This window comes from Pan paniscus, chromosome X (genome assembly GCF_029289425.2).
Source record: "Pan paniscus chromosome X, NHGRI_mPanPan1-v2.0_pri, whole genome shotgun sequence".
Lineage (NCBI taxonomy): Eukaryota > Metazoa > Chordata > Mammalia > Primates > Hominidae > Pan > Pan paniscus.
In genome coordinates, this window is record NC_073272.2 from 133,849,672 (window position 1) to 133,866,299 (window position 16,628).

Below are 16,628 nucleotides of genomic sequence, written 5' to 3' on the forward strand. Positions count from 1 at the left end.
AACCAAAAAATTTCCCCCCACCAGCATTAGTATTTTAGAGTTATAAACAGTATATCTTATAATCCCAAATCTTAAGTTTAGATTTTGTTAAATTATAGCCTTTATGTTTTAGTAGGATTTGAAGTAATTCTGATTATAGTTACTGTAGTTAGGATAATCTGTAATTAATTATTTCATAACTATAAAAATTTTGTCTTTATAAGCATGTCATGAAATATATTTTAGACTTTCACTATAACCTAATAATTATCTCTGTTGTACTTAACACTCTATATTACAATTATTCATTTATGAACTTATCTTCCCTAACAGACTCTTAAATTCCTTGAAGATAAGAATAAGTTTTTATCTTGACATCCTTAGGTCCATGCCTGACTTACAGTACACATAAATATCTTTGACTTAGATTGTATTGAATGACTCATCCCATTGATAAGGTTTTTAAAATTACATTATTTATGTCAGAGATTCTTAACCAGAGTGCATGTCAGATTTACCTGGTGAGCTTTTTCCAAAATATGTGCATCTAGGCACCCTGTGGAATAGATCTCGTATATGTCTAGTTTGAAAAAAAAAAATCCGCGAGTGATTCTAATCTGCATCTATGGTTGAAATTTGCCAATTTAAACTATTTTTTAAAACTTTGTGGAAATGTAAAATAGTTGAGAATAGAGTGACATTGTTGAAATTTTCATTGCTTAAAGCAGGCTATTTAATCTTGGCTCCACACTGGCAGTCCTCATTTTATTTCAATGTCCATAATTTTGGTTATATTTTAATCAGACATGTAAATATATTAAAAATATTTGAGCAGATACTTGATTATTAAGGAAAGATTATCTTTCTTCGGAAATTAAATATAACACACTTGTTATCACATTTAATGTTTCTCTCATAAGGATTCTGAATGTTAATGTTCCTGCATTTTTCTTCTCTAGTTGTTTTCTTCTGGCACAGTCCAGCTCACAACAACATCAAGAGCAGAATTTGGAGACTTTGATATTAAAACTGTACTTCAGGAGATTAAACGAGGAAAAAGAATGGTCTGTAGTTTTTATATTTGTTATGCAACATTACACTTGATTTGCTGCTTTAAATTTAGAGTACATCCCAAATTTATCCAGTCATCAGAAAATTTAAAGTAGTTCGTATGTTAAAGCAAAGTATATATTTGACTTATTTGTAATATAATAAAGGATGCTGATGTTACTGAAACTTATTTCTCTATGTAACTTCATTACTTTAAGAGAATTATACTGAGAAGATTTATATACATTTCAAGGCATTTGCAAGCCGTTTAATAAAATAAATGAAGATATGAATGTGACAAACTTCATTAAGTTTAAAATGTTACATTGTGTAAGCTTGCTTAAAGGAAATTTTTTTCAGGGCTTTCTGTTTAAAGTACACATACACAGGGCTGCCTCTTAAAATGTTTGTCATAGCTTTAAGGTTTTTTAAATAAAATAATATAAAATACGCCTTAGTCTCATGTTGTTAAACATACTGAATTACCAACAAGTAGCTCTAAGAAATGTTGGCATCTTTATTGATCGCTTACTCCTTTAACACTTATGAATGCTATGTCGGTTATTTCTAGAAATTAATTTTTAAATTTTTTTGTTGGGAAAATTTTCAAACATACCGCAATTGGAAAGCCTAGTAACATGTATCTATCCATCATCTTGCTTCATCAGTTACCTAAATTTGTGGCGCTTGTTTCATATAGGCCTTTTATTCTTGTTGCTTGAAGTATTTTAAAGCAGACCTCAGACTTCATATCACCATACCTCCATGTAGTTGAGTATGTATCTCTTAATAATTGGACATTTTCTTACCTAACCACAATGTCATTATACCTTACAATTTTTTTGTTTATTTTTTATTTTTTTATTTTTTTGAGACAGAGTCTCACTCTGTCGCCCAGGCTGGGGTGCAGTGGCGCAATCTCGGCTCACTGTAACCTCTGCCTCCCGGGTTCAAGTGATTCCCGTGCCTCAGTTTCCAAAGTAGCTGGGATTACAGACATGCAGCAACACGCCTGGATAATTTTTGTATTTTTAGTAGAGACAGGGTTTCATTATGTTGGCCAGGCTTGTCATGAACTCCTGACCTCATGTGATCCACCCACCTCGGCTTCCCAAAGTGCTGGGATTACAGGCGTGAGCACCCGGCTAAAAATGAAACTTTCGTAACAGAGCCTGTAGTACTGAAAAAAGGAAAAACCACTTCATCATATTATTCAGAGCAGTGTTGTATAATACAGCTAAAGTCCAAACAGGTGACTAAGATAACAATTCAATTATCTTGCCAACTTATTGTTTACCTCTGTACCATTGAGGATTGGGGTAAACACTAAGCTAGCATTTCCCCCAAGTGTGCTCCAAAGGAAGTTAGTCCATCAAGATGTTCCCCCACCCCTCCAGAGATAAAAGGGCATCTAGATTTCAATAAACTTGAAAACTGTTTACTCTGTGCCCCCTCCCTTGGAGAAAAGGCTGTGAGAAGTCCTGCAATAAAGTGATCTGCTTAACCTATCCTTTTTCAAACTTATTTGACTTGAAACCCCCTTTTCAACAGGTACCTTTTAATCTCCGAACATTCTTCAGGCAAGGTTTATCTAGGCCAAACTGAGAAGTCTTGAAAAGATTTCAGCCCCTTTAGTCTCCCTCTGTACTTTTGTCTACTGGTAGCGATTCCTCTGTGGGAGGATTGCTTTTCTGGTTTCTTATTCTTTCCCCTAATCATAATAGGAAAGGATCTGATCTTAGGGAAGAAAAGAAGCCAACCACTAAGATATACAACATCATTCTTTTTGTGTATTTGGCAGCATTGAGGAGAATCTTATCTACATTTAGATGTCAGACCTGGGATGGTCAGTAGTTTTTCTAATAAGCCGGCAGTTTATAAATGTTAAATAAGGGAAACATCAGGGGATGACAATATTAGAGGGCTTATCAAAGTATGGTTTAAGTTGCAGCATTATTTCAGTTATATGCTATGTGATAATTTCAGTGTACTCTTTTTCAATAGAAAATAGCTGCTGTTTTCTTGAAATACTGCTTACGATTATTTCTCTTTCCTTATACAGAAATGTACACTTTGCAGTCAGCCTGGTGCTACTATTGGATGTGAAATAAAAGCCTGTGTTAAGACTTACCATTACCACTGTGGAGTACAAGACAAAGCTAAATACATTGAAAATATGTCACGAGGAATTTACAAGTAAGAAAACAACAGTTGTCTATTTCCCTAAAGATGTTAGTAACCGTCCTTAAATAGATGACATTAGTTTACTCAATCTCTGTTCTTAAGTGGTGTTTAGTTAAGTATAGAATACTGAGCACATTATGTAAGGAATGAGTACTACAATTGGCATTTTCCTCTGACTACATATCCCTGGATTAGCATTCATCCATCCAATATTAGTTAGGCTTCCTATGTGCCAGCCATTGTGCTTGAAGCTGGGCATATGCCAGTGATCAAAACTACATACACTGGGCCGGGTGCGGTGGCTCACATCTGTAATCCCAGCACTTTGGGAGGCCGAGGCGGGTGAATCACCTGAGGTCAGAAGTTCGAGACCAGCCTGACCAACATGGTGAAACCCCGTCTCTACTAAAATACAAAAATTACCCAGGCGTGGTGGCAGGCACCTGTAATCCCAGCTACTCGGGAGGCTGAGGCAGGAGAATCGCTTGAACCCAGGAGGCAGAGGTTGCAGTGAGCCAAGATTGTGCCATTGAACTCCAGCCTGAGCAACAAGAGTGAAATTCCATCTCAAACAAACAAAAAAAAACCACTACATATACTCTCCTCATGAAGCTTACAGTCTATTGGGAGAGACCTATTATTTAAGTGGCCAAATATGCAATTACAACATAGCAGCGTAAGTGTTCTAAAGAAGTTACAAAGTGTTATGAGAGCGTATAAGAAGGAAGAGCTAACCTAGTCTGTAGTGGGGAGTATTTAAGAATGTTCTGAAGGAAATAGTGCTCAGCTTTAAGCTGAGATGTTAAGGACAAAAGTGAGCCTTGGTGGGGGGAGGTATTCTGGGCAGAGAGAAGAGCATATGCAAGAGCCCCGGGTGAGACAGAAGCAGAGGTGGACATGGGGAGATGTGTTAGGAGGCTAGTGCTGGTGGTCCAGGTGAGAATTATTGGTAGCTTAGAATAGGTTATGGTAGACAGAAGGCAAAAGATTCTCTTGAGAAGATGGTGAAAAAGTAAAGTATGAAGATTTGGGATTGGGGGTCACCCTCTTTTTTATGGGTCTTCCACTTACCTGTGCTGCCTTGGGCTAGGTGGTGTTAATGTATATCTGTAATGGTTCCATGTGTTTAATCGACTGGAGTATAAGTTGGTAGGGACTCTTGAAGTTTTGATTTGCCATCCAGAGTTGTAAAGCACTTCCTTACTCTCACATGCCTAGAATGCAATAAACCAATGACTTCCGGGTCTAGTATTCTGTGTAAAAGACAATGTACACAAGCAGTCACCAAGTCATTTGGGTGCCTACATAAGGCGCTATGCTGTATAATAAAATTTGCCAAATTCTGTTTAATAATAAAGGCACAAATGTTTTCAAGTGAGTTCTATAAAGCCTTTAAGGAACAAATAATCCCAATGTTATTTAAGAGGTCCAGCACATAGCAAGAGATGGAAAACTTATTGATTCATTCTGTAAAGCTTACATAACTGTGGTACCAAACCTAACAAAGATACGTTAAAAGAAAAACAAACAAACTGTAGACCAATCTCCCTTTTTTTTTTTTTTTTTGCTTTGAGACAGGATCTGACTCTGTTGTCCAGGCTGGAGTGCAGTAGTGTGATCATGACTCACTGCAGCCTTGACCTTCTGCCTTCACGTGATCCTCCCAACTCAGCCTCCCGAGTAGCTGGGACTATAGGCACATGCCATCATGCCCAGCTAATTTTTTTTGTTTTGTTTTTTGAGGAGGAGGAGGGGTTTTGTTATGTTGCCCAGACTGGTCTCAAACTCCTGGGCTCAAGCCTTCTCCCTGCCTCAGTCTTCTAAAGTGCTAGGATTACAGGCATGAGCCATGCCCAGCCGCTATCTCACTTTTATAAATATAAAAATTCTAAATAAAATATTAGTAAATCAAATCCAGCTCTGTATTCTAAGAATTGAAAGACTGTTCAGGCTGGGCACAGTGGCTCACACTTATAATCTCAACACTTTGGGAGGCTTAGGTGGGAGGATTGCTTGAGGCCAGGAGTTCCAGATCAGTGTGGGCAACAAAGCGAGACTCTCATCTCTATATAATTTTAAAAATAGAAAGAAAAAAGACTGTTCAAAATTAGGAAATATATTAATATAATTTATTAGAATTAGTAGAGTAAATAATCTTATCACCTTCCTTATAGATGGTGAAAAGACATTTGATAACATTCAACATCAATTTCTGAATTTTAAAGTAACAAGTGTTCTTGGTAAGCTAGGAATCTTAATAGGTGTTTATGAGAAAAACAACAGCAAATAACTTATTTATTATTAAAGTGAAGGAGCAATGGTTCTTAACCAGGAGTGAGCCTCAGAATCACTGTGGGGTGGATAAGGCCCTCTTTTAAAATGTTCATGTCTAAGCCCTACCTGTAGAGATTTAAATTTAGTAGGTCTGGGTTGGGGCCCAAACCATGCACTTTTCTGACTCCCCAGGTGATTCTTATGTTCCCCTCTAATTGAGAACCATTAGACTATACTTTAATTCAGATTAGGAAGAAGACAAGGATGCCAACTACTAGCATGACTTTTAACATTCTTCTAGAGGGTTAAGCTGATGCAAGACAAAAAGAAAGAGGCCCAGTGCATTGACTCACGTCTATAATCCCACACTTGGGAGGCCAAAGCAAGAGGATTGCTTGAGGCCAGGAATTCGAGACCAACCTGGGCAACATAGTGAGACCCCATCTCTACACAACATTTAAAAATTAGCCAGGCAAAGTGGCACACGCCTGTAGCCCCAGCTATACAGGAGGCCCAGACTGGAGGATTGCCTGAGCCCTGGAGGTAGAGACCAGCCTGGGCAACATAGTGAGACCCTGTCTCAATTTAAAAATAAAAGAAGGCCGGGCGCAGTGGCTCACGCCTGTAATCTCAACACTTTGGGAGGCCGAGGCTGGCAGATCACGAGGTCAGGAGTTTGAGACCAGCTTCGAGATCGCCCCACTGCACTCCAGCCTGGGCGACAGAGCGAAACTCTGTCTCAAAAAAAAAAAAAAAAAGAAATAAATAAATAAAAGTGTATAATAAAATGATCAATATTTGTTATTCATATCATTGTCTACCAAGAAAATTCAAAGGAATCAACTTTGAATTTATTAAAATTAGTAAGAGCTCAGTAAGATTGCTGAATATGAGATGACTTTTAAAAAACAATTCCAGTAATAACTAGTTAGAAAATGTAAAGGAAAACCACCTGCCATACCCTGCCAAACACACATACACTAAAGATGAATTTTTTCCATTTAAAAAAAACACACACAAAGCTTTGTTTTGGGGTGTGGTTGGGGAGACAGGGTCTCACTCTGTCACCCAGGCTGGAGTGCAGCGGCATGATCACGGCTCACTGCAGCCTCGACCTCCTGGGCTCAGGTGATCTTCCCACTTCAGCTTCCCAAGTAGCTGGGACTACAGGCACACGTGACCATGCCTGGCTAATTTTTGCTTTTTTTTGTAGAGACAAGATTTCACCTTGTTGTCCAGGCTGGTCTCAAACTCCTGGACACAAGTGATCCACCCACCTGAGCCTCCCAAAGTGCTGGGATTACAGCTGTGAGCCACCATGCCTGGCCAAAAATTACATTTTACAAAGGACTGAAATGAGTGGTGAAATATATTATGTTCCTTGATAGAAAACTCAGCATCAAAAGACACCTATTCTCACCAAATGTATAAATTTAGTATAATTTTGATCAAATCCAAATTTTTTGGCAGTTTTATTTAGAAGGCTAAATGTGATATAATTTTCACTTTTAATGGTTGTGTTTACCTTATATAACAGAAAAAAAAATAGCAGCTTAACAGGATAGAGGGTTGCTTTCTCACCTAAAAGACATGCAGAGGAAAGCAATACAGATGTGGTAGGCAATTTTTCAGTGTCATCAAAGACCCACATCACCATCCTTCTGCTCACCCCTCCTTAAGGTCTCCTTCCACATATGTGTGTGTATGTTTTTGTGTATGCAGAAAAATCTCTAGAAACATATTCAACAAGCTTAATGGTTATATTACTTCTCGTTAGTTGCATAAGGATGGAGGAGAAGAGGCAAGTTTATATTCTCCATGATAGGATTCTGTGGTGTTTGAATATCTTCATGAGAAGTATATTATTATTAAAGTAGCCCTTAACATTTTAAAATAACAGGCTGATTTTAAATATCCAAAATCAGATTGTATGGAGAATTATTGTATTTAAAAATGTAACTTTTAGATGATTTTATTATAATAGTTTTAAATGGAAAACATTTAAATATTTCCATTTTCATTTTGGAAGAAAAATGGAAATATAGATGAGAAAAAATACTTAATGTCAACTTTAACTCTACCATGCAGAGGTAATAATTTTAAATCTTTTGGAATGTTTTCTCTTAGACGTTTATGTGATTATGTGTGTGTATTTATAAAAACAAGATTTTCTGCTGCTCTGTCTATGGGGTAGCCATTCTTTTATTCGTTTGCTTTCTTTAAAAAAAAAAAAAGATTTTCTTATCTATGCTGTTTTATAATCTCTTTTCCACTTACTAGATCAGAGACATTTTTGTGTGACATTAAACAATTTTACATCTTGTTTTTTGTTTGTTTGTTTGTTTTTGAGACAGTCTCACTCTGTTGCCTAGGCTGGAGTGCAATGGTGCGATCACAACCCATTGCAGCCTCAACCTCCCAGGCTCATGTGATCCTCTCACCTCAGCCTCCCAAGTAGCTGGGACCTCAGGGGCACCCCATTATACCCGGCTAATTTTTTTTGTGCAGACGAGATTTCACCATGTTGCCCAGTCTGGTCTCAAATTCCTGGGCTCAAGCGATCCACCCGCCCCAGCCTCCCAAAATGCTGGGATTACAGCATGAGCCATTGTGCCCAGCCTACATCCATTTTAATGATTGCATAATATTCCATCATATAGGTATATCAGTTTATTCTGTTGGTTCCTTTTTCAGACATCTAGGTTGTTTTTGCTTTTTAGCTATTAGACAACCATATTTCAGTGACAAAACAAAAATATTTGTACTTGGATCCGTAATGATTTGAATTGCTCTTTTTCTTTTCTCCCATTGAGATGTGTTTCTGCAATCCATTTGTAATGTGGATTCCAGATAGACACAACTGAGTTCAAATGAGAGCCCATAGGTGGGTAGTTTGGGGAGAGAAGAAGGGACAAATAAGAGGAAATGCAGGGAGGAATATTTCTGAATGAAGTGGCTTCCCTGTCTCCTAACTATGGCTTTTCTTCCTTACCAGCCCTTTCTGGGTCCTGACTGTATTCCTATTCGAAAGACTAGGGAGGGATAGATAATAATTTTTATTTATATTTATCCTGTTTTATTGTCTTTATTGTATTTTTAACTATTTCAATATGGATTTTTTTAAAATGTCAGCCTCCCACCATAAAAAATGGAGTTCTGTGACAGCAGGGACCTTGTTTGACCAGTTGACACCTGTAACCTTAGCACCTAGACTAGTGAAGGCCATATAAGGGCCTATGGGAAATATTCTGCAAGTAAAAAATAATCCCATAAAATAATTAAAAGTTGCTCCAACAACAAAGCACTTGTCCTGTTAGAGGGAACTTCCTATTAAAAAGACGATTTTCAAATGTAAGCAAAAACAGAATAGTATAACAAGTCCTCATATCAGCAGTTAGCAAGTTATTGCCACACTTGCTTTATCTATTGTTTATTTTCCTAAAGTATATTGTTTATTTTCCTGAAGTATATATATTAAAGCAAAATCCCAGATGTCTTGTCATTATATAATTATTATTCCATTATCACACTTTGTAAAATTAACAATTATTTCTTAGCATCATCTTATACCCAATCCATTTTCACATTTGCCCAGTTGTATAAAAAAAATCTCATTTTAGACTTAATTTGTTGAAATGTGGATACATGCAAGGTCCATCCATTGCATTTGATATGTCTCTTAAGTCTAAATACGGACATACTTGTCCCCTTACTTATTGAAGAGCCTCGATAAATTGTCCTAAGTCCCACATTCTAGATTTGTCTCTTTGCCATTTCATGATGCCATTTAACTTGTGTGTCTATCCCTCTCTCCCATTTCTTGTAAACTAGAGGTTGGTTCAGAAGTTTAATTAGATTCAGGTTATATTTTATGGGAAGATTCTTCGTAGGTGCCATTGTGTAGGAATCTCACTCTTGATATTTAAACTCATGATTTAAAAATTTAAAAAGAGGTAGTTCCCAATGTGTAGTATTTGAAGTGTACAAATTCTCCCTAGCTTTTTGAAAGTTATTGAAAATGTTTTAAGACTAAAAAGAGAAATAATGAACAAAACTAGATTAAAGTCAGTTGTTATTGTTCTCCACTGTGTCCTGAACCCCACCCCTGCCTTTTATTCTACTCAAATATTAGACCTAGTTTAGATAATCTATTTGTAACATGTGAATTCCTAGATGATTTTTTTCATCTATTGCTGACCACAAGAGGGCATCCAGTGAACATGTTCTAAGCATTCTTCCATTGTCGTCTTATGTATAATAGACATAAAACTGAGGAATCGCCTTACACTCATAGGTGGGAATTGAACAATGAGAACACTTGGACACAGGGTGGGGAACATCACATACCAGGGCCGGTCGTGGGATGGGGGGACGGGGGAGGGATAGCATTAGGAGATATACCTAATATAAATGATGAGTTAACGGGTGCAGCACACCAACATGGCACATGTATACATATGTAACAGACCTGCACGTTGTGCACATGTACCCTAGAACTTAAAAGTATAATAAAAAAAAAGAAAAAAAAAACAGCTCAAATCAGCCTGCCCTTGTTTGATTGTCCAAATCACCTATATTACGATTTTTATTTAAAACCTAATGAATTTTAAATATACAATCTGTATACCCAAATAAAAGGTTAGAACCAAGCATGATATCAAATTAGCACTCCAGAGATAACTTTCCAGATTTAAAGGGGAAAACCTCCCTTTACAATGGAGATAGCTGGTCATCACCACTACTTTAACCAAATGATCAAACATAGTGTCACCCAGTAGCAGGACATTTTGAAATTGGATGCCTCCTGAAATATGCAGGATTACCTACAGAGTGTCTTGACTGAAAAAGAAAAGCTGAACCTGAAGCTAACCAAGCCTTTAGACCTTATTCCCAGTGTATAGGAAATACAGGGCGAGAGAGAACCAAATAAAACAGTACCACAATTAGACAAGTCCAGAATTTGCTACAGTTGACAGACTGTCTGGTCTAATCTCATCCTAAAAAGTCAGTGTTGTGTAAAAACAAGAAGTTGGAAGGACCAGTCTAGATTAAAAGAGACATAGCCAAATGCAGTGCCGGAAAACTGTTGGATGGCTCATGTAGGTATTCCAGTGAAGGCTAGGATGCTAATAATGAAAAACCATTTGAAGAGTTTGAGTAAAATTGTTTCATCAAATGTGAGCAGAAGGCAGCAGTATAGATAGAATATATATTTCCTGAAATGTGATTTTAAATTAAATATATGAAACAAATTTATAGAATTTGATTGTTTCATCAATATACCTGAAGGTTGGTATTTTTAAGTTGGCCAAAACTTTGCTTTTAATCTCATTGGGCAAAATGAGGAATTGCCTTATGATAACTGTCATCCTAAACCAGGATTTTGTTTCAGATGAACTTGTATTATCTCAATAATAGTGTGTTTTCCTATCTGTTAGATAAAAATGGGTCTGTAACTAATTGGGGAGTATTTTTTAAAGTGTGGATGAGGAAACCCATGTTTTAAATGGGCACTAGCCTCATCCACTAATGTTGGCAGGAATGTTCATCAGCAGTGACAAAGCATTTTGAGATTTTTGTCTTTCATCATTGTAGACTATACTGTAAAAATCATAGTGGAAATGATGAGAGAGATGAAGAAGATGAGGAACGAGAGAGTAAAAGCCGAGGAAAAGTAGAAATTGATCAGCAACAACTAACTCAGCAGCAACTTAATGGAAACTAGGTATGAAAGTTAATTATATGGGATCTGTTGTCAGGATACAATACACACTGATATATACATGTTGAAGTAATGGTATGCAGTAAGATTTTTTTTAATCCTATTATGTTTAGTTAAGAGCATGTTACTAAAATGCTGAGGATTTTGTAGGCTTGCATAGTAGTTGTTTTTTAACTAGCTGATTTTGTAACCATAAAAACAAGCTATCTGCTTTATCAATAAGTGTAGTTGTAATGTCAAATCAATAAGATATTCACACTCCTCAATAACATTATATTGATTGTGTTCCCCTCAAGCATCGTATTTTACATTTTTTTATCATCTTTTAAACAGGTTCATGGGACAGAGTTAGAAAACTGGGAATGAATAAGACATCCATAACTACTATTCTTTTTTCACTGTTTTCTAAAATCAAAAAGGGTTTGTAACTTTTTACTGCCCAACTCTTAGATCCTTCATTGAACTGCCTAAAAATGTCTTGTTTGTTTTATGAGCCCTCACTAGAAGGCTGAGTTTGACATGTTGGTATTACGTAGCTATAGTTTGCAGTTTCTGGGAAGCAATTGAAACACTATTAACCCTGTGTATAGTGTCAACAGTTAAAGCAGACGAAACGAAGTAAGCTATATTTCTGGACTGAACAAAGCTCTGCTGTTTAGAGCATTTAAGTTTGTTTAGTGGATCCATACTCAAAGGAAAGCATAAGCAAATTTTCCTTTACAATGCAAACATGCCACTGGTGGCAGCACATGGTAATTTGTGGATTTTTTTTTTCATACTCAAGTAGTGGAGGCTAGAAATGAAGAGAACCTTCTTTTTCTCTTGACTTTGACAGCACATGCTAAAAATCTCTTCCAAGAAGTATGCTAAAGCTTTTCATTTGGTTCCTGTTAAAGTTGTTATCACTGACCAGCATGGACTCAGGCAACTGGTAATGATAAGCTATGAGCTCCAGTGCTTTTGCCAAAATTCTCTTGACAGCACACCTCCTCTCTTTCCATGTTATACAAAGGACTTCTGGCAAAATGATTGAGTCCTTCAAGTTTAAACTAACATTTGGCAACAGCAAATTAAACGTTTTTAAGATGTAAAGAAAGGGTTACCGCTTGCTAAGGACTTCAGACACCATGTCCGAAACCTGTTCCTCTCAAGTGCCCTGTTGTGTGGAACACTTCACATATTGGCGCAAAGTACGTAAGGAGGTCTCATGTGCTGTAGGAGTAAAAAAGTCTTTGCATAAAACAGTATTTATTTTTACTTTTGTGACCACTATTTTAGAAACTTTATTTAATATTTTAATGTTTTCAGTCATTGCTTTGGTTATCTATAAAATAGGCTTTTGTGCCCTACTTTTCTTCTTGTAGGGCTTGGTGGTGTTTTATCGATTGTCAGAATTGTTTTTGAAAGCCTAAGAACCCAGCTTTTTAGAAAGGATTTTCACACTGGCATTTCTAGGTAGTGATATTTTCTTCCACTTACCTGCTGAAGCACATTTATGCATTTCTTTATGGCAAAACCAAATAACTTTAGTTGTGGTCTGCCTGATACTACCATAGCACCTCAGTACCAAGGGGAGGGATTTTGACTAGTTGAATTATTAAGCCACCACAATAAAGCAGATTTTTAAATAAGAAATAATAATGTTAACTTGACTGTACATTGAGATATTCTGCAGCTGATAGAGCAGCATTTAAAAAATGTAACAGGTGGAAAATTACACTGTGCTTAATGACTGATTTTTTTTTAAACTGCGAGTCCCTTAAGATCACGTTTGTCAAGTGTGTATTCACACATTTACTTAAATCAAGGGACTCAATGCTTGCTTTTATTTTAACCATCTTTTACTATTTTTAGAAGGAAACTAGCTTTAGTAGTGGGTTGCCCTATATGTTTTCTCTTTTTGCTCTTAATATGCCATTGGGTTTTTGTGTGTACGTGATTTTCAAAATTCATGACTTGAAGTGCAAGGACAGATCTAGATGTTTGTTTACCAAGCTATGTGACTTCTCCCAAAGGATCTGTACTTTCTTTCCTTACAACAGCTTGAAAATCATTATTTTAAAATCCTTAAATCACTGTGTCTAGATCATTTTTTACATTGTGTGCCATAGACTTACCCATGGGACAACAGAGCTCCTTCATTTTTGGACAACTACTGTAATCATTTTTTTTTTTTTAGGAAAAATGGAAGGTGCCGGGGGGTAATCATGGCCAGTCAATAATTATATAAAGTAGTTCAAATACTATAGCTGTCAGTTGATAAATTCGTTATGTAGTAAAATGTATGACTTTGTATGGGTTTCTTCAGCCCTTTTTCTGCCACTAGCAACCAGAATAGCACTTTACCTTTTGGTTGGCTAGATAAGTGGCTGACTACCTGTTTTTCTCACTGTGGTGTGATTGGCTAAACAATCTTGCATTAAAAATTCAAATGTAAATTGAATTCACATGAAAAATCATGTTTGGTTGTAAACCTCCAATGTTTTGATTCTCTAATCATGTTTTCGTCACATGCTGAGTAAAAGTGCCTTACAATGTAAAAATTGTACAGTACTTATGTTCCCAAGTAGCATCATCATCTTCTGGGTAGTAATTACATTGTGGTATTAATATTTAGAAAAATGGACCTCAGCAGTGTATTTACTGTACATCTCTTAAGTCCTTAACTGTAGTTTTAATAAGCATGACATTATTTGATAAGTATATAACATTTACATCATTTCAAAAAATACTGCCGTTACTGTCTTTTATGCATATTTTAGCCTGAAATTTTGAAGCGTCTTTTTTCTTTCTTTTTTCTTTTTTTGTTTTGTTTTTTGTTATTGATATTAAACAGTGTAATCTTTGCAAGCGTATATTGAAGATTATTCTGGAGCATTTATTGCCTTACCAGAAATGTTAGTAGGAAATGTTCTTTAGAGTAGAAAGATAGACTTGAGTTTCTATACTTTTAAGAAGAGCTCTTTGTTCCTGGGGGAGGGGGGCAGGGGGTGAATTTTACTTTCATCTCAAGTTATTAAAAACCCACAACTGAAGTAAATTTTATTTCAAGAATCAGCAGTTTTAGAATTTCAGATAGTACTTGCTCAGAAGTACATGCTACTCAAGATATTAAGAGATAACAAGATCTGTAGATCTGCTATTGAATCAGAATCTGTGTACTTGAACAAATGTGTGAATCTCAAATATCTCAAAGCAAAAGAAAAAGTGTTCTAGAGTGTTGTTGCTTTTTTTAAAAAAAGCGCTGAAGTTAGACCAAGGTATACAGTTTTGTTCTAACAGACATTTAGGTTAATTGTAAAGATAAGGAATGCATTATGGGTCAAAAATCAAACATTCCTCTCATGTTATGTATATTTTGTTCCTGTTATATTGGCTTTATTTTCAAAATTGTAGTTTGTAGTATTAGTTTCCTTTTATTGGTATTCTTGCATATACTATTCATTCAATAAATGACTTATGACTTTCATATTTGTTTGTCTTTTTTGTGAAAGTGTATACTGAAGCTTATTTGATAACAGCAATAGTATTGTGTTCCTTTTAGTCTTGCTTTATTTCAGAGTAAAATGCCTTAATAACTTTTCATTAAACAAGTATGGGAAGAAAAAAAGTGTGAATTTGAATTCAGTTCAAAGTTTCACAATATAAAAGTTTTATCATGGAGAGAAACTGCAATCTTGTAAGTACAATCGAACTGCATTACATCTTGGTTTTTTTATTACATGGTTCAGATGCCCATCGTTTAAATCAGATCCTCTGAAACCTAGTTAGAAGGTTATTTTGAAAATAAACCAAAACTCCTAGTACTATTTATCAGATTGGTAATATGGGTGCAGGATTAATATCCTTGTCATAAAGGGATTTTACCTTATATCTTTAAATGTACTCCCATTACCATGGACAGTGTGCTTCTAGTACAGTGCTCATATATTGAGGTTTGTCACATCCAGGGCAGAAATCAAGTTGTAATTAGTAGGATATGCTGATTCCATACACACAATTCCTAACCTGCAGAGTGGGGGAAAAAATCAAGTAACATGTTCTAATTAACTCAGGAACATAGGATAGTGTACTTCACTGCAAATGTTAGCTAGTAGTGCCTGGCACATATGTGCCTGTGTGTGTTTAAAATCCATTATTAAGTCTCATTTTAATTGCCACCAATTTTTAAAGTCTCATTTTAATTGCCATAAAAATATGGAGATGGGGAGTTATGTGCTATTCTTTAGCTAATTGAAACTATTTAAGCTGGGTTTTGTTTTTGTTTTTGTTTTTTTTTCCAGCTTCAGTCACCAGCAATTGCTAAGGTTACTCCAAAGGATGGACCTGGTAGAATTTCTTAGGAAAATTCTATGGCCAGCAGATGGCTAGTTTATCTTTTTAAGAGAAAAACCCAATCCCTTTTACATTTACATATTAGACTAAGTCCTCAGTTGTGTAGGCAAAATGGTGCTTTATACATCAACCAATGTTACATAATACTGCCTTGTTCAGATAGTGAGGTAACTGAATATTAATGATGTAAAGCAAAAATGTATTTGTGATTTTTATTCAGAAGATGAAAACTATAAAATAACCAATTACTGTACAAGTTAATGGTGGCATTTGGAAAGTGTTACACGATAGCAGACATGCTCTACATACGGTCAGTGTACTGAAGTCAGTCAACCAGACCTGCATCCTTGTCAAAAGACAGCAGATCCGTAAACATCCAAATTATACCTTTGCCTATACCTCTCAGTGGCTGTAAGTGGGTTTTTATGCTGGTTGTGGGGCAGTGGTGGGGAGATAGGGAAAATAAAATGTAGCTGGGCAAAGAGCTAGCTAGCTCTACTGTGTGAACGATAATATTCCAATGAAAACAAGAGTACTGTTTGAGAGGGTAGCCTTTTAAATGGAACCTGAGAAACCAGATATTGAAGACAGTATTAGGAATTGGGAGACAGAAACTATGCTTTTATATGAGACTGGATTTAGAGTTGTTGTTGAGTTTCTATAAAGTAATTGGTACAGAAGGGTAAGTTGTTTCTGAGTGTTTTAAAAATCAGACCTGTTTACAGATTTTGTATTAAAGTAATATATGGTCATAAAAAGGAATGAATTACTGATACATATGCCAGTGTGTATGAGCCTTGAAAACATTATGCTAAGAAGCCAGGCACAGAGGTCACATATTGTATGATTCCATTTATACGAATTGTTCAGAGAGGCAAATCCATAGAAATGGAATACAGATTAATGGTTCCCAGGGACTGCAAACATGGGGGAATGAGAAATGACTTTTATTGGTTATACTGTTTCTTTTTGGGGGTGGTGAAATGTCTGGAATTAGGTACTGGTTGATGGTTGCACGACTTTGTGAATATACTAAAAATCATAAATTATACCCTTTAAAAGAGTGGATTTATTTATTTATTTA

At 36.0% G+C, this 16,628-nt stretch overlaps 1 protein-coding gene across 5 annotated transcripts in view; it reads left to right on the top strand.

Moving 5' to 3' along the window:
• Nucleotides 1-14,678, top strand: part of PHF6 (PHD finger protein 6) — a 56,315-nt gene extending 41,637 nt beyond the window's left edge. For 4 of the 5 annotated variants that reach the window (XM_055106223.2, XM_008967177.5, XM_003814506.5 and 1 more), the window contains exons 8-11: nucleotides 939-1,043; nucleotides 3,092-3,225; nucleotides 11,083-11,212; nucleotides 11,543-14,678. In XM_055106223.2, the coding sequence (XP_054962198.1) occupies nucleotides 939-1,043; nucleotides 3,092-3,225; nucleotides 11,083-11,212 (369 nt within the window). In that variant the 3' untranslated portion in view covers nucleotides 11,543-14,678. Of the gene's footprint in view, nucleotides 1-938; nucleotides 1,216-3,091; nucleotides 3,226-11,082; nucleotides 11,213-11,542 lie in introns of those variants that run through there. The other variant, XM_008967178.6, reaches the window with a different exon arrangement.
• Nucleotides 14,679-16,628: the final 1,950 nt, after the last annotated feature.